Below are 19219 nucleotides of genomic sequence, written 5' to 3'. Positions count from 1 at the left end.
CAGAGGACTCAGGTTCGATCCATGCCAACCCCAACATTTCTCACAATTTAAGAGGGACACGAAAGACAAATTTATGCCCCAAAGATGGGCGCCCGTGATCCACTCTTCGACCCATAAATGGGCTTTCGAGTGAGGGGGAGTGTTAGAATAATATAAGATCCTGGAAAGGGTCATTCTCTAATACCTTGAGTTTTTAGAGTAACTGGTTCAAACGTGTCAGTATGATCATTTTTCTCTCATATTGTGTTGATAAAAGGTAAATGCACTTAACTTTATTTCACCTACTTAAAACAAATGAAATGCTTTCAAAAAAATATTAAAGCAGCGTTTAGCATAAGCCTCTTCTACCTTTAAGTAAGTAATATATTTCCTTAGAAACTAACAGTGAGAGGGAGTTGAAAATGTAGCATTGTACTCACTAGCACCATTTTGGTGATATGCAAAAGATTACTAAATGACATACATACATAGCACGAAAACGTCAACCATTTACAAATAGCAGAGGTTTTAATAGGTACTTAAATGTCACTGCCAACTTAGCCCAGTCCTGTTTCTATGATCTTTGTTTTATTTCATGTCACAACACATTACAACCAGTGACAGAGTATTTAGGTTCAAAAATCTTCCTCTGAAGTCTTTCGCGGTAATCCTTCTGTTTCTTGGGAGGAGGATTATGATCAACTCTCCATCCTTCGTTTCTTGCATGACCATTTGTTTCAACTGAAGCAGAGGAGCAAAACTAGAGAAAATTTTAAAACCTGCATCAAGTTATCGGTACTATGATTTCAAATAAAAAGACTGCAACGTGAATATAACGATAATTGGTATATACCTTGGGAAAACAAACAGAGATTCCTCCTCGCTTGCATTATAAGGCCTGGGAACCTTCAGAAAACATTTAGGAATATAATTAAGATTACGCCCGGTATTGTATATTAAGCAGCATAACTTGATTACTCAATCACTCACTCAACAAATACATAAGGCACATTTTAAACTTAAAACTATATTCGCCCTTTTGTTTATAGTTTCTAAAGTACATTTTTTGGTCATTCTGTAATGCACCATAACCCAGAAATTATATTCTCAAGAAAATTCTATCATGGATCACTTACAGAGAGATATTTCAAAGAGCAAGTTGTCGTTAGAAGCACTTAAACAGCGAGCCAAAAAAACAACTTAAGACTACAACCTAATTAACTACATAGATTGCAATTACCAGCAAGAAAGTCTGCACATAACCATTATACACTTCAATGCCAGAGGGCACAAGAGGCAGTAGTAGTGCAAGAAAGTCTACATGTTGTACACTTTAATTGTTGTACCACACAACAGGGAGAAGTGGTGTCTGTTTTGAGAAACATAATTGTGGAAAAGTTTCAATATAATTTGTCATCCAAAGTTAGATGGGTCAAATTAGTTTGCCTAAACTCTTGATCGGAACATCGAATATTGGGTATTATTCTCTTAAAAGATTTTTATGTATGTTCTGCGTTTTACCGAAAAGAAATAGTGATTCATGTATTTGTGTAATGAGAAATATAAATCTTTTGCGATGCTGGTGTATTGTGTCAGAAATCGGATTACAGCTTATGAGTCGAATCCAAAAACATCAAATATAAGCAGCAGTGGAGCTCTGAGGTTGGTAAGAATAAGGTACTAAGATTTATAGAAGGGGAAGAAATAAAGGAGCCTGTACACATCTAAGAATTCCTTGTTGTCTACAACAGAAGACTGGAAGGTCAAAATGAAGACCCTGATTAGAAGTTATCAAGACATTATATTTGAGACCTCATTCATCCACCAAGGTAAATTTCATCAACAGTCGTGGAAAAATAACTAAATAAGACTATATATCTACAAATCATATGGGCCAATAAGGAATCTGAACAATTACTGAAGCGAAAAGTATTCAATTGGGAATATGAACAATTACCGAAGAGGAAAGAACTAAGTTCTCTACTATATATGCAAAAAGATTAATAGGGGCTTTAGAGAGATATTTAAGGGACTAGAGTAATTATCTTTATATTTGCTTTCTGCACCCATATATTATTCTGGGAATTACCAGATCCAGTAGGTGCAGCTGCTTTAAATAATTGGACTCGGGTACGGAGATTCAAATATATCCAAGTATCAGATTTGGCACTTTGAAAGACTTAGAACCTGGCAACACCATTTGGCGGTTGGCACATATATGGGGACACGACATTTTTTTAATTTAAATTCATTGAATATAATAGGTAGAGTTTGGGGGCTAGAAACAGAGCTAAAATTTTTATTAGGTTATATATGCTCCTATCATGTTTCAATGTTCTATTTCCTGTAATATTTTCCTTATTGACATTTATTTCCAAGTATTACTTATAACCAAAAATGAATGTGGACGGTATCCACTGTAGATTTCTTCTTTATACACTACACGCATATCTACAGTTCTACTTGTGGTGGTTGACTTTATTGTCTTCCATCCCCCATTCATTTTTCCCCATCCCTCCATCATCTACCCACATCTGCAAACATATTCAAATTCACCTTTAAAGCACCGGTAGATCTGCAATTATTACAGGAGGGATGCTTTTTACGGCAAACTTCGAATATTTTTTGACGAGCTACAATTATTTTCCAGTAACAACAAAGTAGGATTAAGTTTCAAGACCATATATCAAATAATACTCATCTCAAATAATGCAGTACAAATAATGCATTATAAATAATGCAGTTTCAAGACCATATATCAAGTAATGCAGTACAAAGTACAAACACTACACTCGCTCTTAACAAAAATCAAATTGTAAACTGAAATTATAAACTATTAATTAAAAACTCCTTTTCTTGAATTTGATTTTCTACTCTCAATTTATTTATACTGTTTTAATTTTGCAGGTGATTAGATTTAAATTTCCATTTTAGGGCTTTCATTTTAGGACTTTCAGTTAGGTATACATCTCTAACTAGTCTAACTGATTACGGCTTCAATTTATCTTTCTTCCATTTAGTCATAGGTTTAGCATTAAAGGGCAAGTGTATCCTGCGATTCTACCTGTTGAAGATAAGAAAGTTACTGGTAAGGTTTGTTTAATAATGATAATCCATCTTGACTTTCAGCCTGTATAACATTAATGATATATAGCCCTCTATAGTATTAATAATTTCCATTCTTTATGTAGTTATGAACATTTAGATATAATCTTCAAATTACTTACTTCCATGTGCTGATTCTCTTACTATTATCATAGAACTTTTGAGCAATTTGCATCAGGTTACATAGGTTTCTATAGCTTATCCAATGTAAAAATTCACATAACCCGTTGTTCTAATAACTGAATCTTCAAAAGCAATAATATTTTTCATATGCATATCATCACTATGTACTAATCTGCAAGTTGTAATTATATTTAGGAATTTCAAGTTGCCTCACTTTCTGATGGGGATTATAAGAAAAAAAAATGAAAGAAATTATTTATGAACTTGATTCGGGAAAATTCCATTGTCTGCAAAATTACAGAGTATGTGCGTATTGCATTGATATATGAAATCATTAGTACGTGGTCAACATGCCTGCTGCTTTATCCTCTTTGTTGCTTCTTGTTTATGTATGCACTAGTCAAAAAGAGAACTAATACTAAACATACAGATTGGTTTTACAAAAACAAAGTTGTAGCCAGTGTCCTACTTACCAAAGCTTGTTGCAGACGTGCATTCTATTCTTGTAACACGTTCAGTTTCGCTTCCAAGTCATGAGTATAAGCCTAGCCAATCAGAATATATGAAAACAAACTTTAGAAACAGACTTGGTGTGGCCCTTTTAAAGACCATGATTCGTACTTATTTTTTGTGAATATTTCTTCTTAAATAGAAATTATAACAAAATATTTTTTTTCTGCAACCACTTAACAAAGCACTAAGTATCACCACTGTGCATCTTCCATATTAGGCTCAATCGATTATTAATCATCATCCCAGATGATCCAGTACAATTGAAAATATGATACATGAGAAAATTTATCATTTATAGAGGTGGATCGCCCCTGAAGAATATATGAGTTTCGGCCATAATCATATACAAAAATGGTAATATATCTTAATAAAACTAAGCGGACTTGATACTTATGGCTTATATAATGGTTAACTAGACACCTCAGAGATCCCCTAATTCTATTCTCTTTTCGAATAAGGTTTCTCAAGCTCTAGGCTAAATATTCTACTTGACTCATTAATTTATTCAACTACAGATTCGACTCATTAATATTCAATTGAACTAAATAAAGTAAAAATGTTCGAGCCCATAAAACATAAATTGCTCCCACCATAACATTCAATTAATTACAAAATCACGCTGTGTGTATAAATAAAAAATAGCAGTTAAACCAATAGAACAATATCAGATCAAACACAAATTTATATTAATATATATATTTATATGACTGTATTTATATATTTTTATATATATATATATATTAATGTATTACTTGGGTTTTAAGTAGTATAAGTTTGTAGATCTCTAAATACAGGAAAGAGTTTCAGTGGCAAAAACAGTAATTACCCATGGCTAATGCAATCGATATCTAGTCTATATTCTAGAAAGATAAGTATGCTGGAGGAAGTGTCACCTGAAATAACATTTACAATATATGTAGTTAGATCGCCATTGAACAAAATCAATTTGTTAACACTGAGTTTATAGTTTATACGTATCATTTCAGTGGCAAAAACAGTAATTACCCATGGCTAATGCAATCGATATCTATTCTATATTCTTGAGCATAATAGAAAGATAAATATGCTGGAGGAAGTGTCGCCTGAAATAACATTCACAATATATGTAGTTAGATCGCCATTGAACAAAATCAATTCGTTAACACTGAGTTTATAGTTTCTACGTATCATTACGAAATAGTCAGTACCTGGATTATTGTTGCCTTTAACACTTCACCATCTAATCCTAAATAAAGACAGGCAAGGCCCCAACAAATTGGTCCCATGATAAACCTCCAAAGGATGCCGGTAATAGGGACTCCAATCGACCAATTTTCATCTATCTTTTTATTAATTGCCATGAATAAACCTGAAATATGCATAGCAGTAAGCAAAGCATATATATGAAGAGAATCTGGCTATATGTAAGGATGTCTACAACAAATTCAGATATTATATCTAATCAGGAAGAGTCACAGATTAGATTATAATGTGTAATAAATCCGTCCTAAATAACCTTAATTATTTTTTTAATGAAGGCTTGCAGACTTGCAACTGCTATCATCAGGTAACTAAACCACTTTCCTTATTAGGCACTGATCTGTTTTTTTACTTGGCCTAATGTCCAGATAATGTGTGTGTGTATGTGGAATTGTATGTAGCTATGAAGAAGTTACACGATGGACTCGGGAATTAGTGCTTTGAACTTACCCAAGCAGAACATGTAAGTGCCCACAGCTGCTTTCGACACAATCAAAATACATTCCTCCATAATGCTTGGCATCTCAAAATGCAACCTGAAGCATAATTTCCATCCAGAAGTTAGCATGATGATAACATAAAAAAACCGATTAATAATATCTAATTTTAATTGTCAAAGGTTCACTGGTTGGCATAATTCACGAAAAGTGTCTATATTTGAGTGTACGCATGTGTATAAGGTATGGGGATTATAGGAAAATCTCTATACACAACTAACAACGATAATTAGAGCTACTATTATCATAGAACTTTTGAGCAATTTGCATCAGGTTACATAGGTTTCCATAGCATATCCAATGTAAAATTCACATTACCCGTTGTTCTAATAACTGAATCTTCAAAAGCAATAATGTTTTTCATATGCAAATCATCACTATGTACTAATCTGCAAATTGTAATTTTATTTAGGAATTTCAAGTTGCCTCACTTTCTGTTGGGGATTATAAGAAATAAAAATATGAAAGAAATTATTTATGAACTTGATTCGTGAAAATTCCATTGTCTGCAAAATTACAGTGTCTGTGTGTATTGCATTGTTATATGAAATGATTAGTATGTGGTCAACATGCCTGCTGCTTTATCCTCTTTGTTGCTTCTTGTATATGTATGCACTAGTCAAAAAGAGAACTAATAATAAACATGCAGATTGGTTTTACAGAAACAAAGTTGTAGCCAGTGTCCTGCTTACCAAAGCATGTTGCAGGAGTGCATTCTCTTCTAGTAACACGTGCAGTTCCGCTTCCAGATAGCGAGTATAAGCCTAACCAATCAGAATATATGAAAACAAACATTAGAAACAGACCTGGCGTGGCCCTTTAAAGACATGGTTTTAATCTAACAAATTTACAGTCATACTTATTTTTTGTGAAATTTCTTCTTGATAGAAAGTAAAACAAAATTATTTTTTCTGCACCCACTTGACAAAGCACTACCCACTTGACAAAGCACTAAGTATCACTTTGCATCTTCCATATTAGGCTCAATCGATCATTAATCCTCATCGCAAATAATCATACAAATGAAAATATGATCATGAAGAAATTTACCATTAATAAGGGTCGCTCACTCCTTAAAAATATATGAGTTTCCACCAGAATAGTCTACAAAAAAAAGGTAATATATCCTAATAAAACTAAGCGGACTCGATCCCTATGGCTTATATAATGGTTAACTAGACACCTCAAGAGAGGTCCCCAAATTCTATTCTCTTTTCGAATAAGGTTTCTCAAGCTCTAGTCTAAATATTCTACTTGACTCATTAATTAATCAAGTCTAGATTCGACTCATAAATATTCAATTGAACTAAATAAAGTAAAAATGTTCATAAATTGCTCCCACCATAACATTCTATTAATTACAAAATCACACTATACGTATAAATAAACAATAGCAGTTATACCAATAGAACAATATCAAATCAAACACTAAATTCTTCGAGTACAACTAACAACGATAAATTAGAGCAATAAATCCATGTCGAATGAACATACTCAAGCGCAACAAAACAACACAGTAAGATCGCAGTCAATAAAACAAACAACGTACATGTATATATGATGATCAGCATTCAATTAATTAAATCGCAATAAAATGAAGAATTACCTGGAAACTACACATGGACGGGGTGAGCACTTTCTTCATTGTTTCTGCAAGTAATTTCAGAAATTCAAATAAAAATGAAGAATTAAATTAAATAAAAAAACATAAATTATACTCAGAAAAGATTGTATAAGTGAATAGAAATTCGAAATTGACACCTTATACTCGATTTCACCTCCAAAACCATGGTTCGATGTTTGGTGAACCTGATAACCTTATAACCTTATAACCTGTTAGAAGTACAAAATGTTACAAGTACAAAATACAAATTAAGATAACAATATAACTTACTTAGGGTTGACAAAATGTCTTCGTCTTGTTAAAGTCCAGGCATATCTCTTACAACATAAAGTATTATTTATATTCATAATAAATGTAAATATATAAAAAAATATATTAGAATAATCAAATTTTAACCGGGTTTTTAATCGGGTCAGGCCGAGTACGTAAATATACATATAATTCTGAAATTATTACTTTATATTTTAGTTGGGCCCTTGATAACTTCCTAATTTTTTTTATCTGATACTCTTAGCGAGAATATTACTTTACGACCGTGCCCCAAATTACGATTGACAAAATTTATATCTAAATAAGGTTATAACTTTATCCGATATTACTTAATACAGGTTTAAGTGTAGATATAACAAAAAGATTGCGGTTTACATGATCAGCCTGTACAAATACTCATGCTGGCCGGTGAGCATTTTTTCTGTTAATTAGCTGCATGTCATAACTAAAAAGTTTTAAAATCAATTACAGAAATACCAATTCACATTTCTAAATCCATAAACTCTTCTCTCTCTGAAATTACAACATTTCTATGGTCTATGTTGTTTCAGCAAACACCAAACAAAATATGTTTTCATCAACTACATCTTTCCGAAATATTGCATGCAAATCAAAAATGTTGTTGGTAACTAATAATATCCATGACAAAGATCTATGTTGGACAATTATTGTTGAAGTTAATAGTAACCAATAATTAAAATAACTTCTCTCTCTCGCATGAGAGTCGGGCCGCCCTAATTTCACCTAACCCTATCCGCCCTACCTTCTTTTTCACCCTTTCTACCTATCTCTATCTCCATATTTATCTTCATCCCCTACTTTTATTCACTTTTTCTTTAATAAAATCGAGATTTGTTTTACAAAACTCGAAAAATTCATTACAGTTATTCACTTTAATTTTCAGATATACTAAGGTAAGAGCTTGGATTTTATAATAAAATTCAGTTTTTGCATTCAAAATCTCTGGTCTAACAACATATTACAATTTGGTGTTATTCTGAGATTTTTGAAGACAACAGTCATTTAAGCCCAATATTGATGCCTAAAGTCTAAATTGGATTCAGTGCCCCACTCCCGCGGCCCAAGCCCACTCATTGTCTACTTCAATATTTGTTCCATATGACTATATCACATATATTTTTCAAGTATGTTTTGAAATTTCAAGTCATATTTTTTTTGACAAAAATGTTTAAAGGATTTTAAATATGAGTAACAGTTCATGATTTAATAGTTATGAGATTTTTCTAAATTTATATAGTTTTAATACAACGTTGATTTTGTGGAGTTCGAACTTTGGCGCCCGAAATATGGGTTTATTTCTAATTATCTACTTAAATATCTAAATCTAAATTAATTATATCGACTATAAAATATTACATACAGGAGCACCCACGTGTAATTTACATGTCATTCTTATTATATAGGAGTTAAAAACTAACAGGACGGAACCAGAAATAAATTTACGGGGGACCGACTAATATTGAAGAAACCAAATTACATTATTTTATATTTTTTTTCAAAATTTAACACTAAAATTTCTGCGAACTTAAACAGTTGACAGATACCGAGACTCCCTCCAGTGCCCTCTAGTTCTCCCTCTGAAAACTAGGTCAAGCTTCTTGCACTAACAAATTGCAGAAGATAAATAAGAATATCCAGGTCAAGCTCAATGCAATGAGTGACAGATAAGAATATCTACTTTTTATCGATATTGCATGTTAGTTAATATTTAGAAAAAATCTGGTTAGTGCGTAATTTCGTATCACACTTTAAAATTTTAGATAGACTCGTAATATGGAGACCCTTTTTGATATAATTGGCGAAGGATGGGTTTTGGGATTGTCTGACACACATGTTAAAAATTATTTTACAATATAATAATTAAACTGAAACAAATAAACATTATTATCTAAGTTTGAAAAAGAAAACATTACAATCTATAATGTTAACTAGAGAAATAACCTTTAGGTCAATCTCTAAGAATTCTAGCAGAATTATAAGATGACTGGTTTGGTGGTTTGGAATCACCCATCAACCATATTCACGTTTCATCAATATTCACGTCTTCAACTATATTTCCTTCCATTGCGACGTTGAAGCATTCCCCACAAAAAGCCATGCTTGTACTTGTACCACTCTGTAGTTAAAAAGAAAAAATCATTATAATCAAGCACATGCTATAATTAGGTGCTGCATACATGATCCAATACTTCATCAAATGAATTTTTACTTTATCTTCCCAGATGATGTTTGAAGCGGCCGTGCAACTACAACCAATATGACAATACAAGTAATACTATAAGCATAGCAAAATGAAAGATGACCTTGCACCCTTTTATTACGTTCAATATACTTCTGTTCATTTCATATGCATATACATAGGCAATTGGGACAGCATATCTCATGGATAATCACTTCTTTCATTAAGCCGGACCACTGGGCCCTTAAGTTTTTGGCTGAGCAGAAAGTGAGAAAGTGGTTGCAGCATAAATGGATAACAAATTGATGAAGTACAATTATACAAATCTTTACAGAAAAGTTCAAGAATATACTGTGCGCAACAGAAGGCCTTGGATTCCTGTTTTAAAGAATAGTTTTGAAGGAGGGGTTAAGGACAGAAAAGCTAGAGTAGTATAGCAAGGGTGTTGTAATCTATTACTGTAAGTAGATGTTTAGTATAAAAAGATCATCAATATTTTAATTACGTTCATGTTTGAACTATTATTCAGAAAATAGAAGTTATTATTCCACCAGCGTCTCTCTCTCTCTCTCTAACTGAATCCTATCAGATTCTCTTGCATTTCAAGCTTAAAATATCTATTCCTTAACTTGTTTTACTGTTCTAAGAAATCAAGCACACACAAAAACATCAGAAAAACAGAAAACTACATGTCAAAGCATAACACCAAATTTAATAGTGTCGTCATAGATTTAGTAATTTTATAGCATAAAATGACAAATTATAGCATTTAAAAAAAACTCGCATAAATATTTAGCCAAAGGAATACTTGATTGGCATATAATAGAATTACTTCATCCAAGATGCAACTCGAGAAGTTTTAGTGGGAAAAGTTTCCTCAACTGTATGCACATCAAAATCAGCATACAAATTCTTCCGTTCAGTATCTCTAGTAAGCTTAAGACCTGAATAATAGACATCGACTCCAAATTACAATTAAGCTGAAATTAATAGAAGCACTTTATGGACTCAAATCATCATTTTAACAAATCACACCATGGAAAACTTTTGTCTGCTGTAAATTTATACGTTTTACATCTACGTTTTACAAATTCAAATTCCAACATTGTCAATTACTCTATGAATTAAAAGGTGTTTATTCAAATACCAAGTATAACAAGAAGAAGGAAATTCCTATTTAAATTATGGCGCTGTTAGTTTATTTTTACATTAAACAAATACTATCAGTCCATATTCGACAAGAAAGTTTATTCTAAAAATACTGTACGGCCATCATCAGGGAATAGAGTAGCGTCTAGATCTGGTACAGGAAGTTACGAAAAAGGTACACAAACCAATCAGAGAAGCACATTAATTTAGTGAACATTGTTAAAAAGAGCCTGTACACATTTAATATTTCGTTGTTGTCTACAACAGAAGACTGGATGGTTAAAATTAAGACCCTGATTACAAGCTAGCAAGGCATTATATTTGTGACCTCATTTATTCACTAAAGTTAATTCCTTCAACAGTTGTGAAAAGGTAAGACTATATATCTAAAGATCATATGCCAATCAGGAATCTGAACAATCGCCTAAGAAGTATTCAATTGGGAATATGAACAATTACCGCAGAGGAACGGAAGGAATACCAAGTATTTATCTACTATATATGCAAAAAGATAATAAATAGGGTCTTTGAAAAAGATGAAGAGACTAAAGTATTCTGCACCCATGTACTATTCTGGGCATTACCGCATCTAGTAGGTTGCAGCTGCTCTAAAATAATTGGATGGACATTAAAGAAGAATCCACAGTAATAATATTTTGAGGCTTCATCTGAGCCAATCACGGTCAGATGCTATGGATTTAGATGGCCTACAACAGCTTCCTCAAGCAATTGCAGAAAACCAGGGCAATATGGTTGCACTGATGACATCAGTAATATGTTGGGTAGTATTTCAATTCTGGTGGATTATATTTGTTGCTGTATATATTTTGTTGAGATTGTTGACGAATTGATTAAAAGAAAGGTCGGAAAATGCTACAAATGCGGACTGAGTTGGCTCATGATCAGGGAGAACCATATTCAAAACTCAATTTTTTGAGAAGCATCTACAAGAGAGGCGGTGTTACTTATACCAATTTACAGCAACCTGAGCAGCATGTCTTAAGGGATGAAAAGAGTTCACAGCATTCAAGTGATGGAGAGCGCCTTATACAGGAGGCAGAACTCGAACAATTAGAGAGTGATACCGACAGGTTGAGGACTGAAATTATGAATATCCAAAAGGAACAGGAGAATGCAGATAATTATCTGTTATCTATTAAAGAGAGGCTGAGAAGGACTGAACAGAAGCAACAGCAGATGTTCATTAGCTTGGCCAAAGCATTTCAGAACCCCTTATTTAGCGAGATTCTTATGCAGCAGCTCAGGCCGAAAGAAGCACTGGAGACTGCTGGAACTTCAAAGAAACAAAAGCTGATTGCTCCACAGTGCAACAAAGGTCCAGCTGAGGCATCCTATTATCCTATATATGCAAAAAGATATAAATAGGGTCTTTGAAAAAGATGAAGAGACTAAAGTAATTATCTGCACCTTTTGCTTTCTGCACCCATGTACTATTCTGGGCATTACCGCATCTAGTAGGTTGCACCTGCTCTAAATAATTGGATGGACATTAAAGAAGAATCCACAGTAATAATATTTTGAGGCTTCATCTGAGCAAATCACGGTCAGATGCTATGGATTTAGATGGCCTGCAACAGCTTCCTCAAACAATTGCTGAAAACCAGGGCACTTGTTAAGAAAATTATAAGAATAAGTTTATAACAAGATCAATAATATTAATCTAAAGGAACTTATTACTAGACCTTCTCATGTAAAAGTAATGCACATGAATGATTACTGAACATGAAAATATGCAAGATATAAAATGATGGTCAACATGTCTGCTGCTTAATCCTCTTTATTGCTTCTAGTTTATGTTTGCACTAGCCAAAAAGATAACTAATAATAAACATGCAGATTCGTTTTACAGAAACAAAGTCGTAGCCAGTGTCTTACTTACACTTTACACACACACAATTACACAAAGCTAGATCAACCAAAAATGAACGTGAACGTATCCATTCTAGATTTCTTCTTCATACACTTTACACACAATCATTGTTTCTGCAAGTAATTCAGAAATTCAAATAAAAATGAAGAATTAAATATAAAAAAAAAAATTATACTCATAAAAGATTGTACAAGAAGAGGACCTTAAGAATCTCTGCACTCCATGAAATGGTGAGCAGTGAGCCCAACAATTGCTTGCAGGAAACATAAAAACATTTTCAAACTTGAGTTGAAACTGTACGGGGACGGGGACGAGATTCGTGGAGCACTTTCTTCATTGTTTCTGCAAGTAATTCAGAAATTCGAATAAAAATGAAGAATTAAACTAAAAAAAACATAAATTATACTCATAAAAGATTGCACAAGTGAATAGAGTCTCGAAATTGATACCTTATATTTAATAAAAAAGGGGCGATTGAGAGACTGAATATGATGAGACAGCTTCGTGTACAAAAAGAAATCAATCGGCTGCAACTCGATTTCACCTCCAAAACCATGATTACATGAAATTGATTACAATAAACGGGTGCTAATCCCTAACCCTAAGCCGTATTATATAGGCCGAGCAAGTGCCATTTCCTTATTTTTGAAGCCCAGTAAGCAAAACATAGGCTTGGTAAATTAGGTGGTCAACCAGCTCCTATTCAAAGCCCAAGTCCAACTTTTAGTAAATCAAGTGACCCAAGTCCACTGCCATTTCCTTCTTTATGGGCTTGGTAAATCAAGTGACCCACTCCGACTAAACGTGTTTAAAATTTAAAATTTAAAAATTAAATATTAATAGGATTAAAAATAAAAATATTACATTAATGAGCAAATTTAATCATGAATATAATAGTTAATATCCATACAATATTTGTTTTAGCCATTAATACTCATTCATTATTTAATCATAAATACATTAATTAATATCCAAACATTATTTGTTTTAATCATTAATACTCATTCATTATTATATAATTAATACAGATTCATTCATGTAATTTTTATTACCTCAATTAAAACATCATTAATATGTAAGTCATTAAAAATAATTTCTTCATAAAATTTACATACTCTATTAAAAAATTAGTATAAAAAATTTAAATGATAACCATTGCATAAGAATTCATATAATACATAAGTTATCACATCATTAACTTATTAATATCGATTAGTTGTTGCATACTTAATATATATATATATATATATTTATAACTAATTATTATAGAGATATATGCATGGATCATATAATACCTAAGTTATGACTTACTAATATAGATTAATAATTGCATACTTAATATATACATATTCATTTATAACTAATTATTATAGAAATACATGCACGCATGTATACATACATACATCCAAACATATGTACGTATGTACGTATATATGTATATATATAATAATTTAGTTAGAGATGTTATATTTTCAGAGCAGGTTCTTAATTATCAGAGCAAGACAATAAAAAATATTATATTACCCTCAGTTTATTTTTCTATTTGGCATGGCGTAGTATTGTCTTATCCTTTTTATTTGCTCCGAAAATTAAAAACCCTCATCTTCAAATGAAATTTCCCTTAAATTTCCCTTTTAGTTAATGATTCAAATTTTTTTGTCTACAAAAATTGTCCTTATTTTTAACGTAAGTTAAATTCTAAAAACGAGAATACATACATTATTAATTATCAAATTAATAATATAAATAAGTGAATTTTAAATATAAAGTAAAATTAAATATTAATATTAATAGTAATAATTTTAAATTTCATTAAAAAGAAAAAATATTTCATTTTAATAGCAGGTTTATAAAACATATATATTAAAAATTCTAATAATAATAATTATTATTATTTATATTATATTAATAATAATTATAATAATAATAATAATAATAATAATAATAATATTATAACAAAATAAATAATATTAATACATGAGAAACTTGAGTACAAAATCATGTTATTTATAAAAAGTGGTAGTACATTTAAATTATAATAAATTTTATTTGTACAAAATATTATTGTTTGTCATTAATTTTAATGATATTATCACAGCCTACCAGTGACCTTTAATAACACAGTTGACTGACATATACCATATTTATCACATTAACACTAATATTTAGATCTATTATAAACATTTGCGAATTAAATATTACAAACAAATGAACTAGATAAACTTATATATTAAATATGATTATGTGGATCAGAACCATTGATACCTCTAACTGAATATATATTTATATCTAACCATGTCATACTTTAAGTATTATATTTTTGTATTTACACAAAAATAAATAAATTATGGGCTTTCATATATATATATATACATATATATATATATATAAATACACATATATATATATATATGTATATATAATATATACACACACATATATATATGTATATGTATGTGTGAATTTATGTAAAAAAAACCTTTAACTTATGGTCTTCATAATTCATAAAATATATGATAATGTTGGTTTATATTGGTATTTTACTCCGTCATTATGGCATGAACGGATAATATTAACTAAAATAAATAATCTTGGTAAAGTTTACATATTAAAATACAACCCGAAAGCGCCTAGTATGCCGTGAGATGTGGATTTATTAATATTTTTTGAGAGAGGGGAAAGAGTTACTGAGGTCGGAAATTAAAATTGAAGAATACTAAAATTCAAATAACAATTATAAAATAAAATCTTATGTAAACAAACAACTATATTATGTAAAATTACTAAAATTTTTAAAAAATTTCCATGGATCGTCCTTAACAGTAAAAAACAAGAAATGTCACTACAAGTCTCTACGTTAATTGTAGATAAACACTATTGCACCAATGTCATCAAAATAAAAATCTACTCATATACAAAAATAAATCCATCATCATTAGGAGGGGGGACAACATGAAATATTATCAACAAGAAAAACTAAAATAATATCGATTCGCCCAATATAGAGCATGTCCGTGCATTGCACGGGCTACAGAGCTAGTTAATCATTATTATGGAACATTGTGATATGCTCAACCAGATCGAATTGTAGTTGACGATGTTTCTGCCTGTTACAAAGTTGGATAGTCCTTCCGATATACATTTCATTAGAGGCTAAAGATTCTTCGCCTAAGTTTGGAGGCGGTAAGCCATATGTTGCATCATCGTAAGATGGTAAAGCGCCGAAGGGAGTGACGTATGTGTCTCTCTCATCCTCAACGATCATATTATGTAGTATAATACACGCTCTCATTATTTTAGCGAGATCTTCTTTATCCCAAAATTGTGTTGGATCATGTACAATTGCAAATTGAGATTGCAACACGCCAAATGTCATTTCTACGTTTTTTCGATGACCTTCTTGATATTTGGAGAACAATTTTCTCTTTTCACCCTGTGGGCGTGGAATTGTTTCATGAACGTAGCCCATTCAGGATAGATTCCATCTGTTAGATAGTACCCCATGTTATAGTTGTTACCATTAATATTGTAATTTACCTCAGGACCACGACCTTCTTGTACATCATCAAATATCGGTTATCGGTCTAACACATTCATGTCGTTATTAGAACCAGCAACTCCGAAAAATGCATGTCATATCCATAGGTCCGATGAGGCAACAACATTAAGCAATATTGTTGGAACTCCTTTATGACCCCTCATGAACATCCCTTTCCATGCTTTAGGGCAATTTTTCCACTGCAAATGCATGTAGTCAATACTCCCCATCATTCCGGGAAAACCGCGAGCCTTTCCCATTTTTATGAGACGTTGTACATCATTTGAGTTTGGCTTTCGCAAATATTCACTCTCAAAAATTAAAATAATATTGGTAACAAATTTTTTCAAGCATTCAATTGCAGTGGACGTACCAATGCACACATAATCATCAACTGCATCCGTTCCAATTCCATATGCCAACATGCGTATGGCCGCCGTGAATTTTGTAAAGGTGATAGGCCCTTTCTTTCCAATGCATCAACCTTCTGCTGAAAATATGGATCAAAATTTGAAAGAGCATCCACAATTCGAAGGAACACGTGTCTTCCCATTCGAAACCGTCGTCGGAATGTATCTAGAGGGTATACTGGATTTTGAGCAAAATAATCTCTCTCCAATCGTTCATGACCCGCTTCGCGGTCTTTGCATATCACTCGTTTAGTCGTGGTTGACGAGCCTTCTTCAATAAATTCTTTAGACATATCAGAGTTCTCATCCGTAGTATATATTTTGATTGCACTGTGAATGAAAAAAATGAGTTGCAGACTATCACAAAGAACAGACATGTTTTATAGGAGATAAAAATAATAAAAGAAAACGGCTAGTTCGAACTAAAAATAAACAAGAACTAAATTACAACGGCTAGTTCCAAATAGAAACAAACAAAAACTAGCTTCCAAGAACTTATTCCAAACAGAATCAAACGAACAACTAGTTTCCAACAACTAATTCCAAATAAAAATAAACAAGCAACTAGATTCCAATGGCTAGTTCCACCTGCGTCTTGATTTGACTTCCTCAATAATTTTGGCATAAATCTCTCGTTGAGCCTCTTTCATTATACTAGTATCAAGCGTAAGAAGTTGCATATCTGATTCATTCTCTATCCTAGCCTCCTCTTTTTCTTAAGTTCATTGAACTCTGCCATTAGATCTAATCTCCTGCATAAACTAGCTTTTATTTCTTCATAATCTTTTTTTTAAGATCATTAAACTCTGCCTTTTTTTCCCGTCCCTCTTAGCTGCTTTTGTACCTTTAGGACGAACCGGTGATTCAACAACATTCTCATCTGTTGGTGTTTCATTCATCAATGATGAGTAGTTCCCAAAATCACTAAATTTAGTTCTCTTTGCACTTCCATTATTTGTCTCTTTAGGCTGTCTCCATTTAGGATATCTCTTTAGATCATTCCAATGCTTGTCAAAATTAAACTTCTTATTGTATTTAGTTTTATGGAAACCATGAGCTGCCGCAATTATGTTGTCCAAATTTGTACCACTCCCCATTTTTGAGACAGCTTCCTCATAACATGTTCTATATTGCTAAGCCCCTTCATTTATTCGTTGCCACCTTTTTTTGATAGATATTACCCCTCTTTTGATAATACCGTGATTACTTTATTCACAATAGTTACAAATTTGATCCCAAAATTCACCTTTTTTATTCGCCCCGATCAAGGGATCAATCGACACATTCAACCATGCGCTAATTAAGAGTTTATCTTCAGGAGGTCATTTCACTTGTTAGGGGAATGGCAAGGGTTTGGAAGGTGGTATTGGGTTAACGATATATGAAACTAATATCATATGACGTATGTTTAGTTGATTGCTATAATTGATATTGATAGTATATTAATATCATGTTTGGTTGATTGTTGTAATTTATATGAGTAATTTTAAATATTTTTAAGGTTATAATTTTAAATAATTTAAATAATAAAAAATTTAATATTTTTTTTATATTTTTTAATTGCTAACTTAATTTTGTATTATAAAATTACACGTAGTATATAAATTATTATTATTATTATTTTAAATTTCTTATTGTGTGCTATTTTTCGGCCGTAAATATTATTTAATATTATTTTTTCAATAGTCATTTTTAAATTAATATTTATAAACTTAGGGGTGTATCCTTATTTAATAAATTTTTTAGGTTCAATAATTCACTTTGGATATTAGAAATATTTAAAAACTAGTTGCCCTCCTATCTCTCTCTTTCGCAAAACCTTAATACTTATTTTTTCGATTGGTTAAGTTCTCTCTCATTGTGAGAGTTTAGTTTGTTTGTTTTGTTCTCTGGAATCGTAGATCTACAAAATTTCGTATATTGGTTCATTGATAGGGGTCCTATCAGATTACGACTATTATTAATTGTTCGAATGCGTTTCGACACGTCAAATTTCTGTGTTCTCACAATTTCAACAGATTGTTGGATTGTCTTTATAAAATGATGTATATGTCAACAATGCGAGCGAGAAATATACAACAGTGAAAGATCCGATCAACGATCGTAGTTTTGTTCAAAAAGACTATGATTTGATTCATCTTGATACGTATTTATTCAGTTTTAATTATTATTATAATTTTTTTTGGATTTTAATTAATAAACTAATTGAATATCCAATTTTTTTTAATAAATGACAGCTAATTTAACAATCTTGAACAATTTTTTTTTAACGTAGGTAACCGGCGGCCGCTACCCATCGGGTGCGCACTAGATAAACCTTACGGGCTCCTAAAGTTCAACAACTTCCATTTAGATTTTTGAAATATTAAAATAATAAATTAATAATTGGTACACTGATATAGAATTCAGGATTTTAGAAATCAAACTCCAATTAAAATTCTAATATCTAATTTAGCAGTTTTTAATTTTGTAGGGTTCAAAATGCCCCGTTAAAATTTTAAAAATATTAAAACTTAGTAAAATGCACAACAATCCAATTAGAAAAAATTGGGGAAAGCGTTACTTAAAGCGATCTAACTTAAGTAACGTTTAGCATAACAAAAAAAAATTAAAAACCTCAAACACAAGTTCATCTAGCGTCATGGACAAAAAAAGGAAAAAAATAGTATTAATAACAACCA

General features: G+C 31.6%; 4 protein-coding genes across 4 annotated transcripts; 1 reads left to right on the top strand and 3 right to left on the bottom strand.

Moving 5' to 3' along the window:
• Window positions 1-4602: 4602 nt before the first annotated feature.
• Window positions 4603-6222, bottom strand: LOC141705192 (auxin efflux carrier component 5-like). Its single transcript, XM_074508247.1, has 4 exons — window positions 6149-6222; window positions 5410-5495; window positions 4908-5068; window positions 4603-4802 (listed from the first exon to the last, which is right to left on the bottom strand). The coding sequence occupies exons 1-4, from the start codon at window positions 6169-6171 to the stop codon at window positions 4722-4724; spliced, it is 351 nt and encodes a 116-aa protein (XP_074364348.1). The 5' UTR covers window positions 6172-6222; the 3' UTR covers window positions 4603-4721.
• A 5347-nt stretch (window positions 6223-11569) lies between these two features.
• On the top strand, window positions 11570-12085 carry LOC141705161 (heat stress transcription factor A-2b-like). Its single transcript, XM_074508226.1, has one exon. The coding sequence runs from the start codon at window positions 11570-11572 to the stop codon at window positions 12083-12085; it is 516 nt and encodes a 171-aa protein (XP_074364327.1).
• A 3545-nt stretch (window positions 12086-15630) lies between these two features.
• On the bottom strand, window positions 15631-16059 carry LOC141705160 (uncharacterized). The gene has a single exon (XM_074508225.1). The coding sequence runs from the start codon at window positions 16057-16059 to the stop codon at window positions 15631-15633; it is 429 nt and encodes a 142-aa protein (XP_074364326.1).
• Window positions 16060-16223: 164 nt separating this feature from the next.
• On the bottom strand, window positions 16224-16553 carry LOC141705159 (uncharacterized). Its single transcript, XM_074508224.1, has one exon. The coding sequence runs from the start codon at window positions 16551-16553 to the stop codon at window positions 16224-16226; it is 330 nt and encodes a 109-aa protein (XP_074364325.1).
• Window positions 16554-19219: the final 2666 nt, after the last annotated feature.

Source organism: Apium graveolens, unplaced genomic scaffold (assembly GCF_009905375.1).
Source record: "Apium graveolens cultivar Ventura unplaced genomic scaffold, ASM990537v1 ctg8610, whole genome shotgun sequence".
Taxonomy (NCBI): Eukaryota; Viridiplantae; Streptophyta; class Magnoliopsida; order Apiales; family Apiaceae; genus Apium; species Apium graveolens.
Note: the sequence above shows the minus strand (reverse complement) of the source record. Positions and strands in the feature narration are given on the sequence as shown.